Source organism: Emydura macquarii, unplaced genomic scaffold (assembly GCF_026122565.2).
Source record: "Emydura macquarii macquarii isolate MOO-44397 ecotype Brisbane River unplaced genomic scaffold, CSIRO-AGI_Emac_v2 contig_2205, whole genome shotgun sequence".
In the NCBI taxonomy this organism is placed as follows: Eukaryota; Metazoa; Chordata; order Testudines; family Chelidae; genus Emydura; species Emydura macquarii.
In genome coordinates, this window is record NW_027132342.1 from 30,173,330 (window position 1) to 30,185,546 (window position 12,217).

The window sequence follows — 12,217 nt, forward strand, 5'->3', positions numbered from 1 at the left end:
CATTGAATTCTCTCCTTCTCCTTTCACACACTTTTTCTGTGCAAAGCTCTTTGTTGTCTTCTGTTTACTTCTTTTATTTTTCATGTGAGTTAGTTGCTCATTTGTGTGGAGGGAGTGGTCTGAATGTTAAGAGGAAGGGCATAAATATGCTTAAAATGAAACTTGATTTCTGGAGTGCAGGCAAAGATATGGTGATAAATGGGGGAAGGGAACTTAAAAAGCAAGCGTACTAAACATAACTAATAAGATGTGTGCCTATCATCAACCTGATCTGCTTACTTGTATCAGAAAGGATTTTTTTATTTTGTGTGGTTATGAAGTATGAACGCATTTGGCAATATGAGAAGTGCTTAACACTTTCCAAGTGTGCAGTTTCATTAGCAGTCTATGTGAACAACTCCCAAATATCAAGTAATTCTCAAATTTTCTCGGTCTGTGATCTGCAAAATTATTTATTATTTGATAATTAATTTATTACTTACAAATATTTAAACATACTTTTATTTAGACTATTTTTGATGTGTTGTTTTATCATAAAGACACAGTTTCTATTTTTTCAATGCACTGACCTGGCACAAGGGTCTATACTTGAGATTACCATTGGATGACCAGGGCTTTGATGAATACTTTCAGATTTGAAGCATTCATTGTTACTTAAATCATTATTTTTTATTTTGAAAATTATCATTAGGAACTAGAAAATAAAGAACAGTTACTTAAGAAATTAGAAGAAGCAGTAGAAGAATATAAGCGAAAATTTGCAGTAATTCGCCATCAACAAGGCTTGCTGTATAAGGAGTATCAAAGGTACAAATCCTTGGGGTTTTTCTTTTGAGATCAGCTGGGTAATAAAAAGTTTAAACTATCAAAATGTTCTAAATATTTTAAATCGGAGAAAATATTAATAATTTCCCAATTCTCTTGAAGTTGTTGCTTCTATTTGCATCAAGGATACTTGTATGAAATGATCATTCTTCTTTTAGGTGGCCTCTGTATGTTCCTCCTGATGCTGCTGAGCTTCAAAAACCTTTTAGAAAAGCATGTTGATGAGTTCCAGAGGGGTAGCCATGTTAGTCTGTTTTTAGCAAAACAGCAAGAGTTCTGTGGCACCTTAAAGATTAACAAATTTATTTGGGCATAAGTTTTCGTGGGCAGAAACCCACTTCATCAGATCTTTTAAAGATAATTTTGTTGCCTGCTTTGTGGCAGGAACTAGCTTATACAATTTTTTCAGTGATAGAGATCATCTTAGCACCAGCAAAATCTGCAAACTGTGACCCTGTCAAGCTTCCCTTGGATCAGCATCCAGGAACTCATTTGTATCTGATATTTGTGGAAGCCTCACTTCCACTCTCCTCTGTTTTCAGTCATAAAGAGTAGGAAAAGTGGAGCTCAGAGAGAATCTTGTGCCATGGGACGCAGTAGTATTGCAAAGGAGGAAGGGGAAACATTGCTCTGAATCCAGGGATCACAAGTGCTGATCGAAGATCTCTGTTCCAGGGGTGCCTTTGGGCCCTCTTGTAATGCCAGTTCCTAAGCCAATTCCTTCTTCTCTGAGTGATGACTGCTTCTGAATTCCACAGAATGCATCTTTCTTGCTGGAGGGTTAAGGCAGAAGTTATTTAGATCTGAGAATGTATGCAAGTCTCCTAATTTGAATTCTAGGTTCTGAGGGCTGCCTAGATTGATATTTCACTATTGAATTGGGCCGGAAGGCTCACTTGGGCAGCTTCCGAGACAAAGAAGCTTCCTTTGTTTTCTGGGTAGTTTATGTTCATTATCTAACTCCAACAGCAGTTTCTGGATCCTGTTTTTGTCTCAATCTGTGGCATTTAGGCTACATCTCTATTCCTGAAAATACCAAGGGAGATAGGCAGAAGAGGTGTGGCCAAGCCCCAAGGCCCCATGTGTAAGACTGTGTACTAGATTCTCTACCTCCAGCCATGCAAATAAAATGGTTATTGAATGCTCACATCTTCTCTGATGCCATTCAAGTAGAGCTGGTCAAAACTTGGAATTTCTGTCCCATTGAAAATTCTGAGATTTTAAAGTGTTTATTCCATTTTGGAACAAAAACTGGAAATTTCTAAATGTTCACAGAAAGGAAATTATAAAAAGCCTTTGTTTAAAAAAAAAAAAGTAACTATTTAGTTTAGATTTTTCTGAAACAAAACAGAACAGCTGACTCCCCTGCTTACAAGGCACTACCTGGACTCCCACTGCCTCCCTCAGAAGGAGTCTCCTGCGGTCAGGGGAGTCCTCTGCTGTGGAGTGGGGAACCTAGAAGCCCTGAGAGCCTTGGCTCAAGTTGGGACTCCACAGCTTCCAAAACTTCCAGGCACTCTACTGCAGAGCAGAGATCTTGGAAGTCCTTAGAGCCCTGGCTTGAGCCAGTGCCCTCTAGAGTTGTCAGGCACCCTGATGTAGCTTTGGGAGTTTAGACTTTTAACTCTTTAAGGTTCCCAGGACCATGGCAGGGAGCCTGGAGCCAGAGACCCTGGAAGTCTAGTGTCTCCAATCTCGGGGCAGTCTGCATGGTGGAGCTAGGGACCCTGGGCTTCCAGGGTCTGTGTCTCTGAGGCAGCCCTGCTATTCCAGAGCTTCCAATTTGCATGGCAGGGCTGCCCTGGATCTGTGGACCCAGGAAGGTCTGATGTCCTCAGCCTTCGGGTAGTCTGTATTGCACAGTTCCTGTGGATCCTGGAAGCCTGGGCTACCCAGCAGCTTGCCAGGAAACCTGACTGTGATTCAGTGAATGTTTGTTGACCCTAAGATATTTCTACAAAATGTTTTGCGGTCAATAAAGTGTCATCTTCCAATGAAATTCTGTTTCATCACAAAATTACTGACAAGCTCATTCAATCTGTAAAATATTTTTTTAAGTAGCAATGAGCAGAATCTTGCCACCCCCTTAAGGGAACAAAGATTCCAGGCCTCTGCATCCCAAATAGGACCACCAATGAAATTCCTTCTCTCCTTTTTGCCCTTCTCCCCCATCATGGTGGAAGCTCAGATGTACTCTGTCTGTGAGGAGATCCTTCTGGGAGCCAAAGAAGAGGAGCTCTCCCGTAACTGCTCCCAGCCCACAGAACCTCACTGTGCCAGGGGAAAAAGTTTATAGAGTCTGGACTGCTTATAGGGGCCTTCTCCTCTCGCCAAACCACTTGAAACTTGTATGGAGAACCTCTACAAGGATAGGTCAATCTCTTCAGTTCTTGAGTCCCAACAGGCCACAGTTTCCTCATTGATGTGGGGGCTTGTCTATATGGCCTCACAGTGCAGACTACAGGGATGTGAGTTGCAGTGCCCACTAAAGTGTTGCTCTGAAACTGCCCCATGTGAATCCTGCTAATGTAAATAGGTACCTTTTGAACAGGGCTGTGTTAATGTGAACTGAATATCTTATAATTGCTCTATGGTCTTCATGGGACAGTTACAGAGCAACACTTTAGTGTGCAATGCAGTTCACCCCCTGCAGTCCACACTGCAGGACAATGTAGACAAACTTTGGATTCTTTAGAAGCAATGTCAAATATCTTTTCAAATCTCCTGGTCTAATAAACTTCAAAAGTGAAAGGCATCAGAATTCCCTTACTTGTTCATAATAGTGTAACAGTTTTGCAAGAAGTCTAGCATCCTTTTTGTCTCTCCTTCTTAACAATAGGGAAATGTGGGCTTTCTGCAGGAAGTATCTTATACTTCATGAGTTCAAGTTTGATGGAATGTTTTGCTTAATTAATTTTTTTCAAACTTATACAGATATGCATTCTTCACCAAAGACTATAAAAATATGCAGTTCCACAGTGAAGTTAATTTTGAGTTTTCCAAACACATTTAAAAAAAATTGAAAAGTGTGTTAATGTTCAAATAGTACATTTTAGTTAATAAGATTATAATGATAACATGATCTACAAATCGTTATAAAATATTTACAATATTTCATATTAATGAAAACATTTAACTAATTTTATTTAAATGAATATATATTATATATAGTGAAAAAGAAAGTTGGCAAACAGAATCTGAAAAAATGAAAAAAGAAAAGAAAAAGCTAGAAGATCAAAAAGAACAGGATGCTGTGAAAATAAAGGAATACCATGTAAGCAGTTTTAAAAATATATATTTGTTTAACTCTGCTTGAAAATGTGATACATTTTAGCATTTTTAGAGCTTTTGTACAGAAATTAAATTTTTTTAAGTTAACTTGACACAAGGAGAGAGAGAGAAATTAGTTTCTGATATGACTTACAATTACAATATCTTGAATTGTAATATTACTTAGTGTTCATCTTATTTATGCACTTCATGTTTTATTTATTTAATGTATTTAAACTGTTGGCATAAATAGTATCAAAACTGATCAAATTCAGCCCCATAAGAGGCTGCAACTTTTTGCTTTCAGTGATGTCATACTTGCTTATACCATGGCTAAATTTGGCCCAATGTGTTCTGTAAGGAGCAAGAAATAAACTATCAGACTATAAAATTCAGAAGACTGCTTGTCTCTCACTCCATCACTTGCCATCATTGTTCACTTTGCACCCAGAGCCAGAGAATTTGAAAGTAGTGTCCGTTGGTTCGTTCATGCACCCTTGCTCACCTTATGCCTTTGACTGAGGGGATAGCTGTAGTATTTTTATAGATTTTAGTGCTAGATTAGTCTTTGGGGGAACACCTCACACACACACACACCTGTACTATGTGCAGGTACTGGACTATACCCAGGGCTCCAGGCTTCAAACTCTGTACTTTCTGCCCATGATCCTTCTTGGTCAGTGACAATCACAAGCTCTGCCTGTACTGCTTCGGGGAAATTCACATCACAGCAAGGTGTAGTATCTGCCACTTGTTCTCCAGCCATACCTGCAAAGGGCAGGAGCTCTGCTTTCGAAAACATCTCATGAAAAAAGCCAGGAGACCTCAATCAGATGAGGCCGAGGAACTCTTCCGCCCCCACACATCAGTCTGATTCAGTTAAGAGTGATGGGATCTTCTTGGAAACCCAGGAAGCACTTTCCTATGCAAGAGACTAAGTCTTCTTCAGATTCAGCTCTGAGCAAGCCCAGTACCTCAGCCCAAGAATACTTAGTATGTCCTTAGTCCTAGAGGCTTGACAGGAAAGCTCATCAATATCAGGCTTCATCAGTACAAGAACGCAATCCATTGGTACCTCGACATCTCCCAAACCTCAGGATCCATTGGCATCAACAAAGACCACCTTCACCTCCAATGGTCCAGGCACAGATAACTCCTCTCAAACTGGGAGAACTGGGTCCTATGCTGCTCCACAGGACGTCTTTGGACTCCCAGATCCAGAATTCCCTCCACTGGGTCCATTCCTTTCCAGACATGTCATAACACCATCTGGAGAGTCGACTGCTCATAGAAGTTTCTCACCCATTCTTTCCTTGAGATACAGCTTCCCTTCAGCAGCACCAACGGTGCTGCTTCTGGAACAGGAATCAGCTTTCTCCTCATCAGGAGACTCTGAACCATCTAAGGAGCCTTTCTTTCTTTCTTTCTTTCTTTCTTTGAGTAGTGTCTCTATGGGTGCTCCCTGCGCTGCTGATCGGAGCACTTCGGTAGTAGTATCTGTTAGGTCTCGCCTCCTGCTGCGCCACAAGACTAGCCAGCATGCATGAGCTAACCCACCTCAGTTCCTTCTCAGCTGCTCCTGGCTAGAGGCAGAGCTACTCGCTGTCCATTGGGATTGTGCTTTATTCACTTTTATATAATTTGTTTATTAATATAGTATAGTTACAGTTTTCCTTTATCCTCTTTTATTTTATTCCTCCCAAAAAGCGAAAAAGCTTCCTTTTCCCGATTTCCCCTCAAGGGACCCTTCCCACTCACCTCAGCGGGGTATGCTGGTTCATTGGGTTTCAAGAAGTGCCTCACTTGCATGGAAGCAATTCAGATTGCAGACAAAAACTCTAAGTGCATTCGCTGCCTTGGAGAGGGCCACATCCAGCAAAAGTGTAGAATCTGCCAGCAATTTTGGCCACATTCTCGTAAAGACAGAGAGCTCAGGCAGAAGATTATCTTCATGGAAGTGTCTCCCAGACTCTCACAGGACTTGTGCTGCGAGTCCCAGGCCAGACACGAGTCTTCCCCACAGTTGTCTACATCTAAGGGCTGTGGATCAAAGAAACAGACTGCTGACTGCTCTCATAAGTCATCTTAGAGGAGAGTGGGAAGTCCCCAAAGTGAGCCCCAAGATAGCCATTAGTGATCTCCATCTCGCTAGGTATCTTAGGCACTGACACCATCTCAGTCTGACATCCCTGGCTCACAGAGATCGACAACAGCCAGTACCATTGACATGCACATGGACCTGACGGGCACAAGCACTGAGTCAAGCTTTAAGGCATATCCTTTCAGCCATGGCTTTCAGAGCTTTGGAAACTCCACAAAACATCATGGAGGAACAGAAGGGCAGTGCCGAGGAAGAGGTGTCCCAAAGGACCATATCCTCCTCTCCAGACAAAGCTGCCGTGCCTTCCTCTTCATCTCTGGCATACAACTTTCATCTCTTCCAGGACTGGCTAAGAGGGTGGCGGACACCCTCAAGATACCATTGGAGGAAGTCAGGGACATCCACCATCAACTCCTTGACATCCTCCACTCCTAATTCTCCTCCAGGATTGCCCTCCTGATTAATGAGGCTACCGTAGAGCCAGCAAGAACAGTCCGGCAAATCTTGGCAACTGTAGCACTGACCTGCAAGAGGGCGGACAAAAAGTACTATGTCCCCAAGAAGGAATCCGAATTCCTCTTCTCTCACCCATCTCCATCATGGTGGATGCCATCAACTCCCGTGGCCGACAACATCAGTCAAGAACTACTACCCATGACAGGGATTGGAAGCGCCTTGATCTTTTCGGTAGGGAGGCATACTCCTCAGCTACGCTCCAATTCCGTATCACCAACTACCAGTCCCTTATAGTGAAATACAATTATATATATTTATTGAGTGGGTGCCAGAGTCACATTATGACCAATTTAAGGCCATTATACAAGAGGGACAAGTAGTGGCAAGGACATTGCAGCAACCTGCCCTCAACATGGGTGACACAGCAGCTAGGTTTATCTCCACAGCGGTGGTGATGTGACGAGTTTCATGGCTCCATCTGTCAGCTTTCCTGAAAGAGGTGCAGTCCGCTGTTGAGGACCTTCCATTTGAGGGCACAAAGCTCTTTGTGGAGAAGACAGATGCCTCTCTTCTCACCTTGAAGGATTCCATGAGAACACTGACATTAGTACGATGGTCCTCCCACTTTATGTTGAGGATTTTCTGGAGATTTTCCAGTTGGTATAGTTTCCAAACTACCACCCAATGAGCTTCATGTTAACAATTCCTGCCAAGGTGGTTTCTTCCCTATCATAGTGGACAAATCTTCGACAGGTAGTTATTGGCATCCCCTTCGTCCCCTCCTCTCCAAACAGGACCACAGACACCTCCCTGTTTGGTCAAAGAGCCTACATAGACAGCCACACAACACAGGCACCTAAACCCCCAAGAGTTCAGGATGCACATCAGTATTCTGGAGTTATGAGCAGTCTGGGAGGCATGCAAAGCTTTTCTTCTGTTCATCTGCTTTCACCATGTCCTTATATTGTTGAACAACATTACAACCATCTTCCACATCAACAAGCAGGAAGCAAAATTTGTCTCCCTGTGTGCAGAAATGGTCGGTTTATGGAACTGTTGCATCAGCAGCCAAATCACCCTATCAGCATCCTACCTTCCTGGAAAATGAAATATGCTCGCAGATTCCCTTAGCAGACATTTTGCAGTTAACCATGAGTGGGAACTCCACAACTCGGTACTGTGCAATATCTTCATCTATGGGGAATCCCAACCAGGGATCTGTTTACCTTCATAATGAACAGAAAATGCATCACATACTGCTCCATAGAAGCCCTAGGTTGCCACTCCCAAATCGATGCTCTACTTCTTCCTTAGATCACCTGAACTACTCATTCCCTTTGCTACTGCTCCTACCACAGCTTCTACACAAAATCCGGCAGGACAGGGCACAAGTTATCCTACTGGTCCAGACAGTTTTGGTTCACGAATCTCCTGCACATGTCATTAAGCACTGATCATCCTCCCAGCATTTCCCAAGCTCCTGACCTCCTGCAGAGGAACAGCAAGATCAAGCACCCCAATCCATGTTTGCTACACAACAGGGTTTGGTTTTTGGATGGACGTTGTCCTTAGAAAACTCATGTTCCTCAGCTTTATGAGACATACTTTCTAATAGTGGGAAGGATTCCACTGGACGAGATTACCTGGCTTAAGGGAGACATTTTTCTTCTTGGGCACATCAAATGAACATTCTTTCAGAAAATGGAGGTATCACTCTCATTTTAGACTATATCCTGTCTCTAAAGACATCAGGCCTATCCATCAGCTCCTTATGAGTCCACCTGTGATTAGTGCGTACTGCCCTCCTTCTCAGGATTATTTGGTTTTCACTCACCTGCTGACCACCAGATTTTGGAAGGGCCTAATCAGAACCTTTCCACTATTCACAAAACTACCCCTCCATGGGACTTGAACCTTGTTCTCTCATTACTCAGAAAACCACCCTTGGACCCCTAGCTTCCTTCTCCATGTCCCATCTCTCTGTGAAAGTCGCATTCCTTGTAGCCATCACCTTAGCCAGAAGGGTTGGCAAGCTTGAAGCAATGATAATGGATCCTCCTTACATTGTATTCCAGAAAGATAAGGTCTTATTACATTTACACCCCGAATTCCCGCCCCCCAAGGTTGTTCGGAGTTTCACTTGAACCAGTTGATCCACTTATCTGCGTTCTTCCCTAAACAACATACTTCCTCAGAGGAATAGAGACCCCACACCCTAGATGTCCACCAGGTCTTGGCCTTTTACCTATACAGAACAAGACCAATCAGTAAATCCCCGAGCTTATTCATTGCTAAATGCAATGCAGAAAGACTTAGTAGATAAATGAATGTCACTGAGAGGATCGTCAAATGGATGTCTGGCTGCATTCTACTCTATTCTCAATGATCAAATCCCTCCCCCCCAGGTTAAGAATTCATTCCACCAGAGTACAAGCAGCAACTATGGCATTGCTTCAGGCTATATCCTCCTTGATATCTGTAAAGTAGCCACATGGTGCTCCACACCTTTGCAAGACACTATGGCCTAGTCCAGGACTCCTCTGCTGATGCCTCCTTTGGAACAGTTGTCCTTTGCTTAGTCCTTCTGTCTTCATCCTTACACCCTCCTTCTACTTAAGTACTGCTTGTTAATCATCCACAGTAGAATACAATAGCGACCATTACCCAAAGAAGAAGAGGAAGTTACTTACCAGAAATTGTAGTTTCTTCGAGATGTGTGGTCCCTATCTGTATTCCACTACCTGCCCTTCTTCCCCTCTGCTTCAGATCTCCTCTGATTCATAATGGAGAAGGAGCTGGAGAGGTGGTCAGTCTGCTCTGCCCTTTATACCCTCGGTCAAAGGCACAGAGGTGACCAACAGACATTATTTCCTAATTCTCCAGCTACATCCACATAGTGTGCATGTGTAACCCATACTGGAATACAGGTAGGGACCACATATCTAGAAGAACCTATAGTTACAGGTAAATAACCTCCTCTTTTTCTGTTGGAAAATGTGCTCTCTACAATTGATTGCAGTCTGGCAAGTCTTTGTCTGGCCAGTTGAAAGAAAAGAGGTTGTTGTTTCTTGAAGGCCCCCTCTGCAAATGGGGTGGGGTCGGAATTTATCTGGACAGAGCTGGGAGGAACAGGGAGTGACCAGCCCAGGTCAAGTACACTGCTCTGTCAGGTGCCTGAAGGAGTTGCGGTATTTAAACCCTATACAATTCCAGAGAAGCCTCTCTCTCAGCAATTGTGAGCTAGCAACACCCATTGGATTAGAGAAGGACCAGTTTTTTCATGTAGAAGAGTTTATATAGAGGCAAGTGTCACTGGGAAATTTCTTTCATTTAAAAAACAATCAAACAGAGAAAATGTTTTGATTTAGAAAGTAAAAGCCACATCACAGACCCTTTGACAGGTTTTAGAAGTGGGAGTGTAGAGAAAAAATAATTCTCCCACCCAGCCTTTGATGACAAGACATGAGTTGAAAAATATCCATGTCCTTTTAAGCTCAGAAAATGCCTGCCTTATACAAAAGTCATATCAACCAGTTATCCAAATGTTTGCTAGTAGAATTAAGTAGCAAAAAATATATCAACAAGGAAAGTTTGTCTGAGCATATCTGAGTTCTGATCAGTTTATTTGCTGACATTTATTTCCATAAGTTATAAAAGTTTTGAGCACATTATATTTTATTGATTTTACAGAATTTAATGGATGCGCTTCAAATGGGACCTGATGAAACCAAAAAACTACTTGCAGAAAACAATAGAAAAATGACAGTCTTGCGGGTGAATGAACGGTCACTGACAAGGCAATATACAACTTTACTTGAAATGGACCGGCATCTTAGAAAAGAAAATGAGAAACAAAAGGCTGAACTAACATCAATGGAGACTGCAGTTGGAGAAAGGATTGGACACTTGCAGCGATTCAAGGTATGCCTTGTATGGTATATCTTTAGTCTTAAAAATTGATTCATTTTGCATTGTATGGCATTGTGAAAGGTGGCACCGAGTTGGAAACATTTGTGAATTCCATTTATTTGTTCGTTAAAATTGGCATTTTGGAGTCTCCTACTGTTAGTTTGATTGGAAAAAAGACATGATTGTGATCTTGGAAAACTAGAAGCACGGTATCAGAGATTACTTAAACAAATTACATCTTGTGATAGTACTGGTTGACCAGTCAGAAGAATTTTACTATTTAGATGTTGAATATTTTAACGAAATATGTAATACAGCTTTTCTCAGTTCTATTCAAACTGGTATCAAAGAAGAAAACAAGTTTACAATATCTGACATTGTATCTCCCACTCTAATTCAGCCTGTGTCACAGGTCAGGCTCAGAAGTGCTGATTTCATTCAACTATTTTTATTTTAAGTACAATTTAAACTTCATAAACTTTAAGACGTGATTCTCAGAATTAAATCTTTAAAATTAGAAGGATTTTAGTTATACATCTTTATAAGATATGTTTGTGAGTACCAAAAATGATTAACTGGAGGTGACAAATGCAACTGAACCAGCAATAAGCAATTGTGGTTATGAGAAAAGTAAACACAGCCCTGGGTATTGATCGGTTTCACTCACAGGTGATGTATGAAATTAAGAATCAAAGCTGGGATTTTCAAAAGGGCCAAATACAACATAACCCCTCTTCTGTTAGACATAGTGTTCAGCATCCTACGCAAATGGGCTAGATTTGCAATGGCATAGCTGATATTGTTATAGTCCCATATTTAATTTATGTCTCAAAATGCTCAGTTCCCTGTGAGCTCTCTTTCATTACAGTAAATTAAATTACTTAATTATTTTAAAATGTATCTTTTAAATTAAAAAAAGGGAGAGGGACTGGCCACGTTCTAAAAATAACGGTGAAATAATTGTCCTTACATAACTATGTTTATGTTAGTATTTGGTGTATTTGGAAAGAAGCAAGCATTGCTTTAACTGTGTCTGTATGTGTGTTTTTGGATAATGGTAGAACTTTAACAGATTCAAGCACACATTAAGCCAATATAATATGATTATTTTCACAGGAAATGGCAAGCTTTAAGATTGCAGCTCTGCAAAAAGCTTTGGATGAGTGTGTGCCCCTGTCTGAATTAGAACTGGCTAATAAGCAGTATAATGATTTAACTGCTAAATACAGAGATATGCTACAAAAAGATAACTTGCTTGTCCAGAGAACAACTAACTTAGAGCACCTGGAGGTAATGTTACTCGATACTCTTGACCCTTACGGAAATAACTATATTTTGTTATGTTGAAGAAAAATGTAAATATATAGGGCAAGATTATCCTCCTGGGTAAAGGTATGTCTGCAGCTGCACCCCTATAGCACTTCAGTATAGGCACTCACTAGAGCAATGGGGGGGTTCTCCTGTCACTGTAGTAAATCCATCTCCCCAGAAGGCAGTAGCTAGGTCAGTGGAAGAATTCTTCCTTCAACCTACAACTGTCTACACTAGTGGCTAGGTTAACATAGCTACATTGCTCAGGAGTGTGGATTTTTCACACCTCTGAGAGCTATAGCTATGCTGATGTAAGTTGCCAATATAGAGCAGCCCTAAGAAGAG

General features: G+C 41.6%; 1 protein-coding gene across 1 annotated transcript in view; it reads left to right on the forward strand.

The window, feature by feature from the left end:
* Positions 1 to 12,217, forward strand: part of CEP290 (centrosomal protein 290) — a 104,176-nt gene that overhangs the window by 39,219 nt on the left and 52,740 nt on the right. The window contains exons 22-25 of the mRNA XM_067559846.1: positions 692 to 807; positions 3,997 to 4,099; positions 10,343 to 10,573; positions 11,678 to 11,851. Of these exons, the coding sequence (XP_067415947.1) occupies positions 692 to 807; positions 3,997 to 4,099; positions 10,343 to 10,573; positions 11,678 to 11,851 (624 nt within the window). The remainder of the gene's footprint in view (positions 1 to 691; positions 808 to 3,996; positions 4,100 to 10,342; positions 10,574 to 11,677; positions 11,852 to 12,217) is intronic.